A 21,283-nucleotide genomic window follows, 5' to 3' on the forward strand; every position below is an offset into this window, starting at 1 on the left:
ACCTCTCTTCCAGACCCTGGCTGAATGCACAGAACTGCGTCTCATGTGCAGACCAGCGGTCATCTCCCTCCCACATCAGTGATCAGCCTCTGCCTGACCACTCCAGCAGTGGCAAAGTCCCCGCCTCACGCAGCCTGTCGCTGGCAGTGCTGTAGGACAAGGGGACAGTAATGGCCTTTGGGAACAGAAGGCAGACCTTGGCTAAGGGAGGAGAAAGGGCACAGAGAAGTAAGGTCCCAGCTACAGGCAGCAGGTCAGCCTCCCATCCAGCCTGGGCCCAAGGGTGCTCAAAGCCCACCTCTTCCCAGGACCTTCCTCAGCTCTCCAGGTGTGTGTCAGGTGAAGCCCTGGGCTGGGCAGCAGGCTCAGGCTCAAGGCAGCATCGGTGCCTCCTGCACCGGCCCCCTTCCAGAGGCCCCTGGCCTTCAGCACCGAGACAAGCAGGACCTCTGGCCGGGGAACGCTGTTCGGCCTGCCTGCCGCCTGGGAGCCAGGCACTGCTGGTGCTTATCACGCACCCCCTCCATCCTCACAGTTCCCGCAGGCAGAGAGGAAACCTGCCCGCAAGGTTGAGCAGCAAAGCCCCTGGGCCCTGCGTCCTCACCTGGGCTTAGGAGGGCTTGGCCTCTGCTCCAGGCTGTCTCCGCTGCAGGGGCACCGAGACGACGACACGCCGAGTCTTCCCAGCAGGATGGAAGAAGCTGCTCCTGAAATGGCACTGTCCCCCTGCCGGGCGACTTCTCCCTTCCCACACTTCTAACTTCAATTTCCAATCTCAGTTTCTATCACAGCCATTTTTCTTTTGGTTGTTCCTAACAAAAGGGCTAAGACAATTCTGTCCATTTTGTTTTATTTGTTAAACTGCTAAAAAGTCATCGGGGAAAACATTAACAAAAAATGAAATCGACAGAGATTTAAATATCAATGAAATCCATTTTCATTCCTACACTGTTATGTGCCTAAAATGACTAGCTGAGGGTAAGCCGCCTGGCGGCCCTGAGCTGGATGGGAAACCTCACTCGCAGCACCGGCGTGGCCAGGGCACGATGGCTGTGCACCGGCATGAACCCTGGTTGGTGGGAGGGCAGCAGAGCCAACAGCTGAAGTCTGCTCCCGCTGACAAGGACTGTGGTGGGAGGGGCCGCTAACCGCCACCTGCAGAACGCACGGTCCACGGGCCGCATGGACCTCCTCCTCCTCGGCCCTGGGTGTGTCCAGCCCCTCCCCACTGACCTGTGCACTGGAAGAGACCACAGATACTGCAAAGCAGAACACGCCACCATGCCAGGATCACAAGGACAAGGACAGAAGGGTCACTTTCAGGGGAGGAACAGAGCGGAGCAGGCCAGGGGAAGGGAGAGGACGCGTCCTTGACGCTGCTGGCTGGGGCTTTCTGCTCTCCAGAGCCAAGGCTTCTGCAGCCGGTTTTCCTTCTTCCTCCTCGCCCTCTGTTCTTTCTTGGAGGGTAAAGAGTCCAGCACAGTTACTAGGACAGTTCATGGAACACGAGAACGGAGGCGCTGGGGAGAGTACGCCGAGCAATTCTGAAGACACTGGAGCGTGGGGTGGGCAGGGCCGTGGAAGACAGGTGGGAATGTGAACAAGCACAGGGAAGCCTCTGCAGCGTGACTGTGGACGGGGAGCAGGAAGCTCTGTCCAGGAGGGCAGGAAGGGATGCGAATCCTCACACGGGGCCAACGAGGAGGTGGCCGGGGACATCGGTAGGACACAGGGGCTCTCAAAGGCACACTTGCAGGAATGGAAGGGGTTAAAGCTTCAAGTAGAAACAAAAAGTATCTTAAATACTTAAATACTGATAAACATTTGCTGTAGGTGCTCCTGAGGGTTTGAAAACAACATTTTGTCTCATTCTTCTCAGCGAATTTTAAGACAAAACTGGTATGTCAGAAACAGAGTTGCGGTTGGCTCGGACACGAGGGAGCACCTCGGGAGCACCTCGTGGAACTGGAGTCCACTGCACCTGCAGCTTTGCGAAGGCCTGGGGTGACCATCACCATAACCAAGTCCGGTTGCTTTGCCAAAGGGGGGCACAACCACAGTGCCCGCGGGCCACCAGGACCAACACCACCGGGTGCAGACAAGGCAGGCTTTCTCAGACGGTTTGGTTCTGGGCAGTGTGGGTAACACTGGGATGCCAGAGCTCAGAGGAACCGCGGTACTTTCTATAAGGAGCACCTCCACTACCTGCCCACGCAGGGGACGGAGAAGGGATCAACAGGTTAACAGCTGGCTCGGAAGGCTACGGGACCAAGGGAAAGGTTACAAGGTTGACATTCTGATACTTTGTTTCGGTAGGAAATCAGATTGGAGGCACTGTCCATGCACGTCCGCCAGGCCAAACACAAGGTTCAGCAACAGCAACAACGCCTGGATTGCTAATCTTCTGGGCTTTTCCTTGTAGATCAGGACCCACACGATTGAACAGTTTTGTTGGCCAAAAACAGACTGGCAGCAGCCCCAGATCAGGGAGTCTGGAAAACCAAGTGCACAGCTGTGAGCAGGGGATGCCAGAGGAGGCAGGCACGTGGTCACTTCACGCATGAGGGCGTGGGGAGCCGCTTCTGGAGCACAGAACCCTCGTGAGCTGCCCTTTCCTGGGCTTTCCCACCAGACCATGTGTGAAAGCCAGTGGTGAGGGGAAGGATCCAGCATGATGTAACAGGCGGAAACACACGGATTGGGGACCGGACAGGCTGCTAAGCGTTGGCTCCAAGCCAGGAGCCTGGGCCAGCTGCAAGCAGGCAAGCCTGGGAAACGTTAGAAAGACAAAGGGGAATGTGGGGGTGGGAAATGTGATGTTTGGAAATTTAAATCCTAAAGGCAAAACAGAATCCTCTATCCACTGGTAAGAAATCACCAATAATCCATGTTTAAACAGTGCCACTGGATATAAACTTAGTTGGATATCTCATATGTCTAGGCCACAATTTTGAGTCTTAAGAACTTATAACCTTCTGTATTGACCAAAGACATGGGGTGGGGTGGGGGGAGCCCTTGGTTGCACCTCGACTCAGAAAACAAAGTAAAAACCCAAGCTCTGTTTGGGCGCCACGTGAACGAGACAAGCAGGAAAGGCGGAGCTGCTGCCGCGGTCAGCCCCGTGCAGCACGTGATCCGCAACCCATCCCCCGTCCATAGGGGAAAAGCATTTCTGGAAGGAAGTGTCAGGAATCCCCCCAGGACCAATCTCCACATCCAGCAGGCATGGGTGGGTGTGCCCAGGGCTCTGCACTGTCACAGCAGCCCAGAAGGCAAAGCGCTGTCTTTCCATGCTGCACGGACTGCTCGGACAGGGCAACCTGGGAATTCCCTACTGGCCCCCAGGCACACGGGAAAGGTTCCAAGAAGATTTCTAAGAAACATCTGAGTTCTCTAGGCACCTGAGTTTGTAAAAGAAACAGAAAGTGAGAAAAGTTTTAGAGCTTTACAAAATCTACATATGCAAGGGAAAAATCAGCTTATAAACACAACAGGCAGCTTCCGAAGACCAAATTCTAAAGGAAGGAAAACGAAAACAAGTCTAGTTTTTGGCAACTTGCAACCAAAAAAAAAAAAAAAAAGTCAGAAAAATCCCACAATCAGAATCAGACATGGAAATGTTTTCTGAGCCACGTAGGAAGCACTCAACAGACCAATGGGCAGCAGCGGGTCGATGCTGGCTGCACGGACATTATTAGTTCACAATGATCCTGGCACACAAACATGGAACAAAGCCTCTTGTTGGGCAACTGTCCCCAGTCACAACAGCAGAAGGGGGCCTGGCACAGGGCATTCTGCAGAGCCCTCACAGACTCGGGCTTGAGACCAGAAGCCAAGAACAGTTTTCTGAGTCACTCTTCCCCTGCCAGCACCCGAGGCCTGGAGTCTGAAGCCCTCACCTTTGCATCCCACGCCTGCCCAGTCGTCTTCTGCGAAGGCCGCAGAAGATCTACAAGGGGCTCTTCGGGTTCTCTCGGGAAGTCACTGTAGTGGTGAGTGAGTCTGGTCCCTAACTTCTTGGTCTGGTTACCAGCACGGTAGAAAAAGGCAGCACAGCCTCTGCTAAAACACAGCGATAATTTTATCTGAATCAGGATGGAGCGCTCTCCCTTTCTGTAAACAGAGTTGGCTATATAATATATATATATGTATAGATTTATATATAATTTTTTCTTAATGGAGATTTGCTCCCAGCCCAGAGTGGGCTGGGGTGGGAACTGGAGTTTGGTTTATGGGAGTAATTTCATCATTTTCCCAATTCTCAGTCCAACGCTTACATGCCGGAAAACTCCACGCTGAAAGCCAGAGAGTGGGGCGTGAGAGCGCATTATCTCTTCGCTCGCACGAAGTACAAGGCGTTTGTTTTTGGGTAGTACTTCACATTCTGCTTCTTGTCCATGAGCCCTCCAAAGATGATGAGCTCCCCCCTGCCCTGGACCACCGTGTGCAGGCTGGTTTCCGGAGGTCCGACCACGGAGGTGCTGTGGAACACTTTCCACTTCACCCGGCCCTTCTCCTTGGTGTCTTTGATGTCCAGCACGTACATCTGCATGGGCTTGCAGTTCATACTCTGGTACAGCGGTTTGCCGACATTTAGGGACTGGGGAGGGTGGTGGCCCAGACGGCGGGCAATGGGAGGTAGGGAATGTCCGTCTCCTTGCGCAGGCCCTGGGCGGGCAATGGGCACCACTTCACCGCTGCTCAGGCTCTGGCCCCCAGGGGAGCCTGGAGAAGACCCCAGAGGAGGGCTTGGTGCCACGGAGGCCGAGGAGCCTTTGGATGACATTGCTTTGATGGCTTCCAGGCTCCGACGCAGGGTGCCTGGAGAGACGGCCCCTGCGAGGGCGCTGGCCACGTGTGGCGGGGTGTGCACCCCATTGGTCTGTTCCGGAGGGTGTCTCAGACCTCCCCCAGCTGTCCTGTTGTCCACACTATCCATGTGATTGCCACCAGAGGCAGGTTTCAGGTCCCAATTCAGATCGATTGATCCTAATCTCAGATCTTTCTGATCTGGTAGTGACCCTCGTCGGGGGGCCACAGAGAGTCCCATCTTGAGGTCATAGCCTTCAGCAGCAGACGGAGTGCTTGGAGACACGGCCTGAGTAGGGCTGTCCAGGGAAGAGCCACCGACAGCAGCTGTTCCTGGAGACAGACTCCCACCGTTGAGCACGGGAGAGCCGTCTCCTCGGGCGGGGGAAAGGCTCCCTTCACGGGAACCTGAGGGAGTCTGCCTTGGAGCCCTGGGCCTCAGGGTTCCCCAGCGGCCATTAACACAAGGTGCTTCGTCCATACTCCTTACTGGAGACTGGGAGCGGTACTCGCGAGTCTCTGGGACCAGGGCCGGAGGAGTGGCACTGATAGGTGAGGGGCGAGAATTCAAACTGGGGCTAAGTGGGGCTCTCCCACTAGGAGCCTGGCTGAAGACCACCACACACTGCCCCACCTGGAAGACAAAGGACCTGTGCTCAGATGTGTCTACCATTCTGATTACTCACCCGATGACCAAACACTTCAGCACGAGCATGGGGTGTGTGCCAGGCGTTTGTAGGCAGCTGAGCTACACAGGTGAGAGCAGCAGGCTGCTCTCTAGGGTAGGAGGGGAGACAACGTGGGGACACCTGCTGCTGTCGCGTGACACGCACCGTTATCACAGTGACGTTGGTGGATCGGGGAGGAGGAGGAAGGGACCAGTTTTTGTCTGAGAGACTTTGGGCAAAGTTTCAAGACAAAGAGGCGTTTCAAGCTGGTACTTAAAGGACGAGAGGAGAGTCCACATCTCGTGGTTTTCCAACTAGCGGCTCACATACGTGAGAAATGTCAGAGGAACTATGGCTCACATCTACCTCTTCTGTAACACCAAGGCATTTCCTACTTCTGCACAAATTTCCTTTGGAATCTGGCACATTAATTTGGCTTTCCAGCTGAGGACGCCTGCTGCTGGCCTGTCGGCCCCTGCTTACCCGGCAAGCTGGGTGGCACCACAGTTCCGGAGCCCCGTGGTCTTCATTTTCTACCTTGAGTGGCTGCCAGGCCCAGGGACCCGAGTGCATGTGCAGCAACCAAGCATCCTTGAACAGCTGTAAGAGAAGGACCGACCACGGGACTTGTGTGGGACCCATTACAACACACAGACTGCAAGCTCGAGTAGTGCCTCGCGGGTTGGAAAGTGTGTGGGCGTCTCAGAAATAAACTCCACGATCTACCAGCTGTTCACTCAGCTGTTCCCTCACTCATGCCCTTGGTCACTCAGGTATCACCACTGGCCTGCCTCATGGAGCTGTGCTTGTAACCCAAGAATCTTGTCCGTGGTTTTGTGTCTGAGTGTCCACACTGGGGGGAGGAGGAGATAGGACATATCCACAACCTTGTGAATCTGCTTTCTTATTTATTTGAGAAGCTGAGAGACAAAGAGAGATAAGGAGGGAGAGAGAGTGAGGAAAGAGGGAGAAAGGAGAGGGAGAGAGAGGGAGGGAGAGAGGGAAGGAGGGAGAGACACTGCATTCACTGGTTCATTCCCCAAATGCTTGCAATGGCTGAGGCCAAAGCTAGGAGCTGGGAACAAAATTCAGGTCTTGCACATGGGTGACAGGAATGTGACAATTTGACCTTATCATCCCTGGGTCCATACTAGGGGGAAAACTGAAGTTTGGAGTCAGGAATCAAGAACCAGAACCAGGAATTGAGCCCAGGCTCTCTGATGAGGGATGTGGGAAGCTGAACCAAACACCCAGCAATGGACCTGCGTTCTGCTTTTCTTTTTCTTTTTCTTTTTTTTTTTTTTTTAAGATTTTATTTATTTGAGAAGTAGAGTAACAGAGATAGGGAGAGACAGAGAGAAAGGTCTTCCATTGGCTGGTTCACTCCCCAAATGGCCACAATGGCTGGAGCTGGGCCAATCTAAAGCCAGAAGCTTCTTCCGGGTCTCCCACATAGGTGGAGGGGCCCAAGGACTTGGGTCATCTACTGCTTTCCCAGGCCATAGCAGAGAGCCGGATCAGAAGAGGAGCAGCCGGGATATGAACTGGCAGCCGTGTGCGACGCTGACACTGCAGGCAGAGGTTTAGCTTACTACGCTACAGCGCAAGCCCCATTCTTAAATAAATTAGATGTGGCAATTAGCAACTTGTTTTTCTGTCCTACTGCACCTCTCCTTTGAAAACATGATAGCAGGAAGTCTTGTGGCCTGAAGAAGAAGTAGGAATGGGAAGAATATAAATATTCAAGAGACAAATGTCTCTAAAAGCATCCTGCAACTTCAAAAACTGGCGGACAAAGAAAGGCCAGAGAATGCATGGCTGCACACTCACGGTGGAGAGGCCTTCTCAGAATGGAAAGGTCACGGTGGGCGGGTGTTTAGCCTAGCGGGTAAGGCACAGTTGGGCACCTGCATCCCACACTGCAGTACCTGGACTTGAAACCCAGATCTGGCTCCTGACAGCAGCTTCCTGATCATGCAGACCCTGGGAGGCCGTGGTGATGGCGCTAGTGACTGGGTTTCTGCCACCCACATAGGAGACCGGGATTGCATTCCCAGCTCCACTGGCCCCAGCCCTGGCTGTTATGGGCTTTTGAGGAGTGGGCCAGTAGATGGGAACACTCGTTCTTTGTTCTTCATAATAAAGCTTAAAAATGAAAAAAAAAAAAAAGGTGGGGAGGGGCGGCACTATGGAGCAGTGGGTTGAGCCACTTCTTGGTACACAAGCAGCCATGTTTGAGTGCTGGACTGAGCTCCACTGCTTTGCTTCTGATCCAGCTACCTATGAGTGGGCTTGGGAAGCAGCAGATGATGTTTCAAGCACTTGAGTCCTGTCGCCCACGTGGGAGACACGAATGGATTCCTGTCTCCTGGCTTCAGCCTGACTCAGTCCTTTGGCCACTTGGGAAGTGAACCAGCAGATGGAAGATCTCTTCGTCTCTCTCCTCTAAATCTTTAAAGTAATACATATGGGGCCAGCGCTGTGGTGTAGCGGGTAAAGCCTCTGCCTGCAGTGCCATCTTATATGGGTGCCAGTTCGAGTCCCAGCTGCTCCACTTCAGATCCAGCTCTCTGCTATGGCCTGGGAAAGCAGTAGAGGATGGCCCAAGTGCTTGGGCCCCTGCACCCACATGGGAGACCCAGAAGAAGCTCCTGGCTTCAGATTAGCCCAGTTCTGGCCGTTGTGGCCATTTGGGGAGTGAACCAGCAAATGGAAGACATCTCTCTCTCTCTCTCTCTCTCTCTCTCTCTCTCTGCCTCTGCAACTCTGCCTTTCAAATAAATAAATAAAAGAAAAAATGTCATGAAAATAGTCTTTATTCTTTTACAGAATAAGATAGGAAAGCAAGGATTGCTTTTTTTTAAGGTTTTTTTTTTTTTTTTTAATTATTTATTTGAGAGACAGTTAGGGAGAGACAGAGAGAAAGGTATTTATTCTGCCAGTTCACTCCACAGATGGCCACATAGGCCGGAGCTGCGCTGATCCAGAGCCGGGAGCCAGGAGCTTCTTCCAGGTCTCCCAGGTGGGTGCCCCAAGGGAAGCAAGTTGTGGACACTTAGCACCTGCTTGGGAATGTCACATGAGCGATACTCACAGCATTGGGACCACCACACCCTCCAAGGATTAAGATAGTCGCATCATCTATGACAATCTGGGGAGGGAAGAAATGTAAAATAAACCTACAAGGACACACAAAGTCAGGTATCTGACTTCACATGCCTCGGTGTTATGTGCAAACAGCCACCCCCAGCTCCCAACCTAGAGTGTCCTGGGAACGCAGGCTCTCCATTTTCCCCAAATGTCAGTTCTGACTGAACAAATGACAGTCATTCACCTGAATGCATACGTGCTTTGCTGATCATACATTAACGTGAGAGTGTCACCCACAGAAAATGCAGAGTTCTCTTGAAAAATGAAACAGCAAAGTAACTGCTTTGGGGAGAGGCATAATGGAAAGCCACTATAAATAATGACCCGTCAGAAGGTGAAAAATAAATAATAGCACAAAAGAATAAGTTCTTGTTGGCTTGGCGCATACTGGCATCTTACCTGACTCCCTCCTCCCTCTCCCGCTCTAACTGAAAGATGCTACAGTGTCTGGAATAGTTATTTAATTCCTGAGCACCTGAGATTGGCCACCTCGAGGATGAGGACTGGGGCCCGAGATGTTCGGCTTGGACCACGCCCACTGTTCGAGGTCAAGGACCCAGACATCGCTGCTCCTGTGAGATAAGGACAGAAGGACAGGAAGTTGGGAGCTCCCAGGAACCCGCTGAGGGTTGAAGAGTTTCATCTGCACTTTCACAGCCCCGGGCAGAGGTTTCAGGGTTGGCCTCAGAGAACTGGGGCTGCAGAACCAGGCAGCCTTGTGGTAGCCAAGTCCCTTAATGCTGACTCTGTCTTCCTTATCTATAGAATGGAAATACTGCTACTCTAAAGGGCTGGAGTGATGTGTGACATTTATAAAAATACTCAGCAAAGTGCCATGCTCAGAGTTCACATTTAAGCTATATTCTTCTTCCTTTGTTTTCCTTGAACTCATTTCAAGACCTTGAAACCTTAGCTCTTTCCAAGCACCCACAGATCTCATTTGAGTTCTGTCAGTAGCCACACACTACTACCCAAAGTACAAGTTAACCGGTGATAGCAGGAAACAGCTACTGGTCAAATCTTTCAAAAGCAAAACCACAAGAAAGATCCAAAAGGCCACTCTAATATCGTCCAGGAGTTACAGGCTTCATTGATCCTGTGATTCCATGATGACTAACGAAAGCCAAGGTTTATCAAGGACAAACTGGCGTCTCCAGCCCTCAAGGTCCAGTTCACCAGGGACAGGCTCCTGGATGGCAATCTCTATTTTACAGTCACTTCTGGAAGGTCATCACACATAAGCATCCAGGAATAACAGAGCCAATTCCTGAAACCCGAGGCCCTCTCACATGGATGGAAGCTCCTACGGCCTCTCTCCACAACTGACTTAAAATGGGAAGATGGAGTACTCTAAGAGAGGACGAGATTGGGTCTGGACTGGTTTTACTGCCAACAGTACATCAATTTCCATTTCAGAGCATAGGAGAAGTGCCCACTGCTGCCACTGCTCAGTCACATAAATGACAACACACATGCACTGTGCTGGCTCTTGTCTCTGGCCTGCACTGGCCAGTTAAGGCCAGAGGTAGAGCAAACAGTGGGTGGAGAAAAGAGCCTAAGAGAAGTGCGTAACAGCTGACACTTTTCTTGCTTCTATTTGCTCCCCAAGCCATTCCATTTGGCGACTCCATAATTCCAAACCTGTCCTGTCTAACTGCCTCTCTCCTTCTCCAAAACTCCAAGGGGCACAAGCTGGGTGATAAAGCAGAGCAAGGAAAACCACTCTGCCTCTTGAAGGTGGCTTTCTGGAGGCCGGTTACCACGACCAGGTGGAGGCGCCATCAAAATCTGGTCCTACTATCATCAAACAAAAAGATTCCACACAATCTTAATTTTCTACATCAAGTTTTTCAACTGAATAGCCTGTGACTAGAAGAGCAAATGCTTGGGTGAGGTAACTAGTTGGATTCATCAGAACTAGGCTCAGAAATACTGACCCTAAGTTAACTTTCTGATCTCCAAGTTAATATGCAGCAAGCGAAATATACTTACATTTGCCGGGACCCTAAAGAGCCACCAAAGACAATCATTTTATCATCAATCACACAGGAGGAGTGGCCAGCCATGGGAGGTGGTCCGTGGGTGGTCACAATGCAATTCCACCTAATGTAAAAAGAGGAAGCCAGGAAGTCAGCAGCATGCTCCTGATCCTAAATGTTTACGGATCTGTTAGCAGGATCCTATAAGCACTCTAGAACTGCAGGCAAAATCTGTGTGTAAGTGTTAAAGAACATTTACATGCTAAGTGAAAAACAGTAAGTAGGTATCCATTTCAAATATCAACCCATCACCTTAAGTAGACACAGGATAATAAATGCAGGATGGCCTAAGGTATTCATGCCTTTCCTACAAACTTGTTCAAAGTCAATGCACTTTCAAGTTCTTAGTCCTTGCAGGCAGAGGAAAGAGATAAGAAGACAATCACAAAGGATAAGATCTTTGTTGTCTGTGTCAGCCTGGTTTGTAGAAAGAGCACCAACAGGCTTTTTTTTTTTTTTAATTTTTATGGTTCTGATCAGTAGCATCTGCCAAGAGCCATGTACTAAGCATTCCATTGCAAGGGACAGGATGTTGGTGTCATTTAAAAAAATACGTGTTTGAAAAGCTACTGGGAACTGGTTTGGAGGACACGGCAGAGAATAGGGAATTATCTGGATCTACAGCAGTCCTAGGGAACTAGCAGCCAGAGCTGAAAAACTCCCTGTTCTTTAACTGGCATTTATTTATTCTGAAAAGGAATAAATCCCTTATGCTTTAACTTTTTTGAATAGTTTTTTAAAAGGATTTATTTATTTATTTGAAAGTCAGAGTTACAGAGTAGAGGGAGAAAATGAGAAATCTTCCATCTGCTAGTTCACTCCCTCCATGGCCACAACAGTCAGTGCTACACCAGGCTGAAGCAAGGAGCTTCATCCATGGGGGGCAGGGACCCAAACACTTGGGCCATCTTATGTTGCTTTTCTCAGGCCATTAGCACAGAGCTGGATTGGAAGTAGAGCAGCCAGGACAGGAACTGGCACCTATGTGGGATGCTGGTATAGCACAAGAAGGCAGCTTACCCACCATATCACAATGCTGCCCTGGAATAAGGGTTCTTCTTCTTCTTTTTTTTTAAGTATTTTTTTAAGATTTATTTATTTACTTATTTGAAAGTTGGAGTTACACAGAGAGAGGAGAGAGGAGACAGAGAGAGACAGAAGGAGAGAGAGAGAGTGAGTTAGTTCTTCCAACCTCTGGTTCACTCCCCAATTGGCCGCAATGGCTGGAGCTGCGCCTATCCAAAGCCGGGAGCCAGGAGCTTCTTTCAGGTCTCCCACGTGGGTGCAGGGACCCAAGCACTTTGGCCATCTTCTACTGATTTCCCAGGCCATAGCAGAGAGCTGGATCAGAAGTAGAGCAGCCAAGATTCGAACTGGCGCCCATATGGGATGCCAGCACTGCAGGCGGAGGCTTTACCCACTACGCCACAGTGCCAGCCCCTGGAATAAGCATTCTTAACTTAGGGTTCTAAGAGAACTGGTCCTTGAGGTTCTAAGCACTCTGAAACTGCAGGCAAAATCTGGGTGTAAGTATGTTTTTTTCCTTCCTGGGAAAATTTTATCAAATTCTTAAAGGGGTTCTTTATCAAAAAAGATAATCAACAGATTTCTTCCAGGCTTAAAGGAGCTTATTTTTGTCACTTACCAGTTTTTAGAGGGAGAGTAAGTATGTATTTCATCAAAGAACCTCTCTGGTTGGTGCAGTGGGTAAGGGCTTGGCCGTGTCCAGCCACCAAACAGCACTAGCAAGTCCTTGTACACGACCAGAGTCGCTCCAGCTTTCGGGGAAGGATAGGACCCTAAAAGAAGTCAAGAACACCATGGATAAGATTTAGGATCTCACAACAACCCAAAGGTAGGTTATCTACAGATCCTCTTTTTCAAGAAGAACGACAAAATGGGAACCAATAACACAAAGCACGGGGAAAAGGGTGATGCAAAAAAGGGTTCATCGGGCTGGTGTTCTGGTACAGTGGGTTAAGCCACGGCTTGAGACATCAACATTCAACATCTGAGTGCTGCTTCCAATCCAGCATTCCTGCTAACGCGCCTGGGAAGGCAATGGATAACGGCCAAGTGCTTGGGTTCCTGCCATCCATTTGGGAGAACTGGACGTTGTTCCTGGCTTCTGGCTTCTACCTGGCTCAGCTCTGGCTGCTGCAGACATCTGGGGAGTGAACCAGCATGTAAGATTTTTCTCTCTTTCCTTCTCTGTCATTCTTTCAGATATATAAAGAAATCTTTTTTGGAAAAAAAAACAAAAAACAACTGGGTTTATAGATCTGAGAGAAAAATCACTGATTTAAATATCTATTACAATTAACACAGAGAAACCTGAGTTAGAAGAAAGTTATTCAGCGTACTTCAGGTTTAATTTGCTCACCCGAAATTAGGAAAAGCAGTACCTGTCTCATAAGGCTGTTATGCGTATAAGGTACCTAGGCTCAGGCTGGTTGGACTTTACAATGGTGCCAGAGCAAACAGTAGAAACTGTTAAAATGGCTGGTATTTTCCTGGGCTAGCAACATGAGGTGCAGCATTGTCTTGAGATGCTGGGCAGTTGCAATGAGCGTTAGCTTCTAGTCTGCCACCAGATCCCAACAGTCAATAACCAGGACTCTACAATGTCCTCAGATGCTGTTTGGCAGGTTCTGTGCAATAAATGCCATTTTCTTTTAAACTTTTAAAATTTTTTTCAACTTTTATGTGACAGGCAGAGAGACAAAGAGAGGCAGAGACAAAGATCTTTCATTTGCTGGTTCACTTCTCAAATACCATCAACAGCCAGGCTGAAGCCAGGCACTTAGAACTCCATCAGAGTCACCCATGTGGGTGGCAGAAACACTAACACTGAAGCCATCATCTTGCTGTCCCTTAGGGCGCTCATCAGCAGGAAGCTGGATCAGAAGTGGAGCAGCCAGGATTTGAATCAGGCGCTCTGATACAGGGTATGGGCAGCCCAAAAGGCGACTTAACTGTTGTGCAAATGCATTTTCAACTTACAATATGTTCATCAGATAAACCCCCTCACTGTAAGCTAAAGAGCATCTATAACACATTCAAAGCATCTAGCACAGTGCCTGGCACACTGTAAATGCTCAATATATGTTGGAGCTCCTAACCTTTACCAAGCTTTTTATTTGTCTATTTACTTATTTATTTGAAAGGTAGACACACACACACACACAGATCTATCTTCCATCCACTGGTCTACTGGTTCACTTCCCAAATGGCCACGATGGCCGGGGCCAGGACTGGGCCAGGTTGAAGCCAGGAGCTTCTTCTGGGTCTCCCATGTGAGTACAGGAGCCCAAGTACTTGGGCCATCTTCCTTTGTTTTTCCCCAAGCACATTAGCAGGGAGATAGATTAGAAGCAGAGCAGCCGGAACTCAAAGTGGTGCCCATCTGGGACAACAGCACTGTAGACGGAGGCTTAAGCTTCTACGCCACAGCGGCTGCCCCCCCTTTACCAAGCTTAACAGAGGTCACGAAGGAAAGACTATAAGGAGCATGCATAGAGGCTAGACACCTGGATGCAACGGAAAGTCAACTGCCGCTGACAATCACAGGTTAAAAAAAAAAACAAGGCAGGAACACAGTGCTTATTTGTCCTATGAGTAAACATTAACATAGAGACCTCTAGGCCTCCAGACTCACATAGCCAGACAGTCTCAGACTAACAAAAATGGGGCAGACTTGCAGGCTTGCTTGATGTGATGGAACACCAGTGAGACTGTCAGCCTCACACAACAGTGGCTGCAAGGCTTCCCAAGCTGGACCCCTGAGCTATGCTGAGCAAATTTTGAAAAAATGGAAATTGTTTATGCTGGAAAACTTTAGGGACAAAAAATGTCACCCAATCCCTCATTCCACCTGTCATTTTTAGTTAATTCAAGACAGAAGTAATTTATCTCAATCTCCAGATGTCACTTTTATTATGATCACTTTTTTTTTTTTTTTGACAGGCAGAGTGGACAGTGAGAGAGAGAGAGAGACAGAGAGAAAGGTCTTCCTTTTGCTGTTGGTTCACCCTCCAATGGCCGCCGCGGCCGGTGCACTGTGGCTGGCGCACCGTGCTGATCCAAAGGCAGGAGCCAGGTGTTTATCCTGGTCTCCCATGGGGTGCAGGGCCCAAGCACTTGAGCCATCCTCCACTGCACTCCCTGGCCACAGCAGAGAGCTGGCCTGGAAGAGGGGCAGCTGGGACAGAACCGGCACCCCGAACGGGATTAGAACCCGGTGTGCCGGCGCCGCAAGGCGGAGGATTAGCCTAGTGAGCCGCGGCGCCGGCCTATGATCACTATTTTTAATAAAGTGGCAGGCCCCATTTCTCAAGGGAAGTCCTGAGTAGAAGGAGCCCCAACACTGTTACCAGCCTGACACTGTTATCGGCACTGAGGAGTTCCCATTTAGGTGGACAGATGGGCTTCCCCTTCAGGAGAGGCCACGGGAGCCCGTTCAGAGAGCCCTGCTCAGACTGCCTCCATGGCATCACTTACGGAGCTTCAGGTGGAGACAGCACTGAGCACCTCACGTTCTCCCTGGGCAACTTAATGTGACTGGAACAGGCACCAGTCCTCACGAAAGATGACTGAGAACATGGCCTCAGCTGTTCCAGATATTCTCCCAATACGACACACACAAACCCAGACAACAATGAGTCTTCTCCACGAACACATTGGTTTCAACTGACATGACACGTGGGCTAAAGAAACTCTGAGTTACTTCTCTACCTCATATCCCACAGGAATCGTGCCTAAGCCGGCTACAGACCGAGCTAATGGTTAAAATGCTACTGTTGGGGCAGGTGTGGTGGTGCAGCAAGTTAAGCTGCTGTGTGGAATGCCTGCATCCCATATCAGAATGCTGGTTTGGATCTCGGTTTCTCCATTTCTGATCCAACTTCTTACTAATGCATCCTAAGAGGCACTGGATGATGACTTGGGTCCCTGCCACCCATGTGGGAGACGAGGATGGAGTTTTGGGCATTTGGGGAATGAATCAGTAGATGTAAGATCTGTTTCTGTGTGTCACCCAGCTTTTTAAGTAGATGAAAATAAACACTTTTAAAACACCATCGGGGCCAGTGCTGTGGCGTAGCAGGTAAAGCCGACGCCTGCAGTGCTGGCATCCCATATGGGTGCCAGTTCAAGTCCCGGCTGCTCTACTTCAGATCCAGCTCTCTGCTATGGCCTGGGAAAGCAGTAGAAGATGGCCCAAATCCTTGGGCCCCTGCACCCCCATGGGAGACCCAGAAGAAGCTCCTGGCTCTTGGCTTCAGATCAGCACAGCGCGCCAGCTGTACCGGCCATTTGGGGGATAAACCAACGGAAAGGAAGACCTTTCTCTCTCTCTCTCTCACTAACTCTGCCTGTCAAAAGAAAAAAAAAAAAACTTTTAATTTTATTTTTTGCAACTCTTTTTTGAAGTCCCCTTATATGTGTTCTGACACATAAAACAAAGTCCAGAAGGTCAATAATAGGTGATCTTGCTGAGTGCTAAGAACACAGATGACACTTATTTTCTTCTTCTTCTTTTTTTTTTAATTTTTTTATTTTTGACAGGCAGAGTGGACAGTGAGAGAGAGAGAGACAGAGAGAAAGGTCTTCCTTTGCCGTTGGTTCACCCTCCAATGGCCACCGCAGCCGGCGCGCTGCGGCCAGTGCATGGCGCTGACCCGAAGGCAGGAGCCAGGTGCTTCTCCTGGTCTCCCATGGGGTGCAGGGCCCAAGCACTTGGGCCATCCTCCACTGCACTCCCAGGCCATAGCAGAGAGCTGGCCTGGAAGAGGGGCAACCGGGACAGAATCTGGCGCCCCAACCGGGACTAGAACCCAGTGTGCTGGCGCCGCTAGGTGGAGGATTAGCCTGTTGAGCCACGCGCCGGCCACTTATTTTCTTCTTTATAAAAACTTTCTGTATTGGCTGGATTTTGCAAAAAGTGCTTCCTGTGACTGAAGAAAAGCAAAGCTAATTCAGTGTTGTTTTTTTTTTTTTTTTTTTTTTTGGATAGGCAGAGTGGATAGTGAGAGAGACAGAGAGAAAGGTCTTCCTTTTTGCTGTTGGTTCACCCTCCAATGGCCGCTGCGGCCGGCGCATCTCACTGATCCGAAGCCAGGAGCCAGGTGCTTCTCCTGGTCTCCCATGCAGGTGCAGGGCCCAAGCACTTGGGCCATCCTCCACTGCCTTCCTGGGCCATAGCAGAGAGCTGGCCTGGAAGAGGGGCAACCAGGAGAATCTGGCGCCCCAACCGGGACTAGAACCCAGTGTGCCGGCGCCGCAAGGCAGAGGATTAGCCTGTTAAGCCACAGCGCCGGCTGCTAATTCAGTTTTTATTTACTTACTTAAGAGGCAGGGAGAGACAGAGAAAGTTCTTATCTGTTGGTTCACTTCCCAAAATGCCCACAACAGCTAAGGCTGGGCTGGGTTGAAACTAGGAACTCAATTCAGGTCTCCCACATGGGTGGCCAGGACCCAATTACTTGGGCATCATCTGCTGTCTCTCAGGGTCTGCTGCACTGGCAGGAAACTGGAGTTGGAAGCTAGGGCCAGGAATTGAACCCAGGCACTCCAACATGGAATACAGGCATGCCAACTACTGTGCCAAACACTCACCTTGGCTAGCACTACATGAGACAGAAGATTTTAACTTTTTAAACAGTGTGCCTGTGTTTGGGGGTACCAGGAATGTAGCACAGACGGACTGGCGATTTGACCAACTTGAAGAGAAATTACAGCTACTGGAACCATAACTACTACCACCACCACCACCACCACCATAGCAATTATGATATTCAGGATTTACTACATGCTGGGCAACTAAGTGCTTTGGGTATTAACTAATATAATTCTTCCAAATATGATTTTGTTCCCATTTTGCAGATGAAAAACCAAGGCACAACTCATTTAAGTAACTTGTCCAAGGTCAAAGAATTGATAATTGGCAAAGCCAGGATTCTAATCCGTTTAGTCTGGCTTTGAAATCCAGTCTCTGACTGTCAGACTGTGCGGCTCTTCATGCACACATCCTTCTGAGGAGTTGCTGCAAACAAGTCTGACACCTCAAAAGGTCCAAGTGTTTCACAGCTGAAAAGGGCCTTCCTACATCTTCGTTAGGTAAGGCGAAGACCGAGAACAGTCAGAGAGAGAAGGAAACTGAACGGAAGGCTCTTCTTGGAATCTTTTTTTTTTTTTAACACAAAGCTCTGGGGGCACAGTCTACCTCCAATACAGGACCTTTTGTTTGTTCTTTGGACTCCCCAAGGGAAAGTAAACTGATGCCAGCGACAACAATAAAGCAATAAGAGATCCTTTAGGCTTATATTGAGTAAGGGCTTTCCAAAATGACATCTCAAGTACCTTGACCTTTCAGAAAGCCAAAATCTTTCCCTCTTCTTATTTCTTATTCCAGGGAATGGGAGAATGCTCCACTCAGCATTTTCAAAACCTGTTTTATGTTACAGAGTTGATGCTTTAGTTTCAAATATTTGGAAGATTAAGAAGGGGCACACTAAAAATTGACTGTGCTTCCTCATCTGAAACTGTCGATATTGGGGGAATTACCATAAAGAACAAATTGGGGGGACACAGAATTCAACACATATCCTTTTACAGTTAGTTTCAGCAAGAAGAGGTCAAAGATACTGATTTGACCAATTTATGTGACCCAATTAAGCATTTAATGTATGGATTATTTGTTGCAAATTGGATATTTAAAAATTCTTGCTAATTTAAGAACCAATATTGTAAAGCCTTTGTAAAAGAGCCCTTTACTTTATCATTTCTTTCTTTTTTTTTTTAAGAAAAAGATTTATGGCCGGCGCCGTGGCTTAACAGGCTAATCCTCTGCCTTGCGGCACCGGCACACAGGGTTCTAGTCCCGGTTGGGGGCCGGATTCTGTCCCGGTTGCCCCTCTTCCAGGCCAGCTCTCTGCTATGGCCCGGGAATGCAGTGGAGGATGGCCCAAGTGCTTGGGCCCTGCACCTGCATGGGAGGCCAGGAGAAGCACCTGGCTCCTGCCTTCGGATCAGCGAGACGCGCCGGCCGCAGCGGCCACTGGAGGGTGAACCAACGGCAAAAAGGAAGACCTTTCTGTCTGTCTCTCTCTCTTACTATCCACTCTGCCTGTCAAAAAAAAAAAAATTTATTTATTTGAAATGCAAAGTTACAGAGAGAGAGAGAGAGACAGAGACAGAGACAGGGAGAGATAGGTCATCCATCTGTTGGTTTATTCCCCAAATGGCTACAATGGTCAAGGCTGGGCCAGGCCAAAGCCAGGAGCCTGGAGCCTCTTTCCAGTGTCCCAGATGCGTGGCCAAATACTTGGGCCACCCTCCACTGCTTTCCTAGGTGCATTAGCAGGGAGCTGGATTGGAGGTGGGGCAGCAGGGACCTGAACCAGTGCGCATATGAGATGCCAGAATAGTAAGTGGCAGCTTTATCTGCTACACCACAGCACCGGCCCCTAACTTTATAATTTCTAAATACCTATAAATTTTGAATTTGCTTAAAGTGAGGGTCTTTACTTTCCTCCCAATTGTCTTAATGCAAGGCCCACACATCAAATGGATTATTATTATTATTATTTTTGGACAAGCAGATTTAGACAGTGAGAGAGAGCCAGAGAGAAAGGTCTTCCTTTCCATTGGTTCACCCCCACAAATGGCTGCTACAGCTGGCGCGCTGCAGCGGCTGCGCCAATCTGAAGCCAGGAGCCAGGAGCCAGGAGCCAGGAGCCAGGAGCCAGGAGCCAGGTGCTTCCTCCTGGTCTCCCATGCGGGTGCAGGGCCCAAGGACTTGGGCCATCCTCCACTGCCCTCCCGGGCCACAGCAGAGAGCTGGCCTGGAGGAGGAGTGACCGGGACAGAATCTGGCGCCCCGACTGGGACTAGAACCCGAGGTGTCGGCACCATAGGTGGAGGATTAGCTAAATGAGCTGCGGCGCCGGACTAAATGGATTAAATTTATGGTGAGATCAGAGAGGTGAGATCAGAGACTAAAGGAATCTATGAACTATATAGCAATTTGGGATGTGGGACACAATCCTGAAAGATATAATCTTTTTTAAAAGAAAAAAGATTGGGGCCAGCACTATGGTATAACAGGTAAGGCCACTGCCTGCAGTGCAGGCATCAGTTCCAGTCCTGGCTGCTCCACTTCCGATCCAGCTCTCTGCTGTGGCATAGGAAAGCAGTGCTTGGGCCCCTGCCCCCATGTGGGAGACCTGGAAGAAGCTCCTGGCTCCTGGCTTTGGATTAGCAGAGCCCCAGCCTTTGTGGCCAATTGGGGAGTGAACTAGCAGATGGAAGACCTCTCTCTCTCCTTCTCTCTCTGTGTAACTCTTTCAAATAAATAAATCAATCTTTAAAAAGAGAGAGAGAGTGAGGGAGAAAGAGAGAGCTTAAATTTGCTGGTTCATTCCCTACATCCTACAACAGGCAGGGATAGGCCAAACTGAAGCAAGGGGCCAAGAACTCCGCCAGGTCTCCCACACAGATGGCAGAGACTCAAGTACTTGAACCATCATTGGCTGCCTTCCCAGGCACATTAGCAGAAGGGTAGATTGAAAGCTGAGTAGCTGGGACTCAAACCAAGCACTCTGATATGGTATGCTGAGGTGCCAGGGGGCCACTTAACCAAGCCACAATGCCCACCTGAGAAGAATGTAGCTTTGAATGCCAAAATCCAAACTATTGAAGTTCCAACAGATCAGAATCCCTAAAGTTTAAAATCTCAAAAGATCAAAATTTCAAAAACATAATCCTGGAAAAAATAATTTAAAATTCTTTAAAAGACATTTACATTTTTTAAAGAGGATTTATTTGGGGAACATATAAAAACTTGAGAGAACGGTTCATAAGCCTCATTAAATAATAATAAGATAATACACACTATTTTTGCAAGTACAAAATACTCAGGTGTAGTAATGATAGCTGCATAGTACAACGTCTAGAAGCAGAAGAAACATATTCATAAAGTGATAGGTCAAAAATTAAAATGTTTAAGTGCTTGTCACTCCAGTTGGTAACTAGGTGCACACAACTTCATAACTGTGGTCATGTGAAACCTTGGGATGGATAAAAGTTTTGGATGACAGCGAACCACATATACGGCTGCGCACAGGGCTGAGAGATGTCACCTCCACAAATGCAGCGTACAAAAAAGAACCTTCTCACCCAGCTCTACAGTCCACACTGCACGCAGACAGGCGAACTCACCCAGCTCTACAGTCCACACTGCACGCAGACAGGCGAACTCACCCAGCTCTACAGACCACACTGCACGCAGACAGGCGAACTCACCCAGCTCTACAGACCACACTGCACGCAGACAGGCGAACTCACCCAGCTCTACAGTCCACACTGCACGCAGACAGGCGAACTCACCCAGCTCTACAGTCCACACTGCACAGACAGGCGAACTCACCCAGCTCTACAGTCCACACTGCACAGACAGGCGAACTCACCCAGCTCTACAGTCCACACTGCATGCAGACAGGCGAGCTCTGGGCCTGAGGCAGGGAGGGGTGGGGCGGGGAGCGCGTCTGCCTATGTCCGATTCCAAAAGCCAGTGACTGGAGATCTCGTGTCAGGCAGCAACAGAAAACTCCACCCCAG

The 21,283-nt window shown here is 49.6% G+C and overlaps 1 protein-coding gene across 5 annotated transcripts in view; it reads right to left on the reverse strand.

Moving 5' to 3' along the window:
• Positions 1–639: 639 nt before the first annotated feature.
• FBXO42 (F-box protein 42) overlaps positions 640–21,283 on the reverse strand; it is a 113,526-nt gene continuing 92,882 nt past the window's right edge. Inside the window, exons 5-11 of one of the 5 annotated variants that reach the window (XR_009865898.1) lie at positions 12,312–12,465; positions 10,620–10,730; positions 9,103–9,199; positions 8,572–8,628; positions 5,961–6,077; positions 3,900–5,443; positions 645–2,492 (exon numbers count right to left, since the gene is read on the reverse strand). Coding sequence is in view for 4 of the 5 variants with exons in the window: in XM_062190505.1 (XP_062046489.1) it covers positions 4,328–5,443; positions 5,961–6,077; positions 8,572–8,628; positions 9,103–9,199; positions 10,620–10,730; positions 12,312–12,465 (1,652 nt within the window). In the remaining variant the exon portion in view is untranslated. Of the gene's footprint in view, positions 5,444–5,960; positions 6,078–8,571; positions 8,629–9,102; positions 9,200–10,619; positions 10,731–12,311; positions 12,466–21,283 lie in introns of all 5 variants that reach the window. The other 4 variants (XM_062190505.1, XM_062190504.1, XM_062190502.1 and 1 more) reach the window with 4 other exon arrangements.

The sequence above is a fragment of the Lepus europaeus genome, chromosome 5 (genome assembly GCF_033115175.1).
Source record: "Lepus europaeus isolate LE1 chromosome 5, mLepTim1.pri, whole genome shotgun sequence".
NCBI lineage: Eukaryota > Metazoa > Chordata > Mammalia > Lagomorpha > Leporidae > Lepus > Lepus europaeus.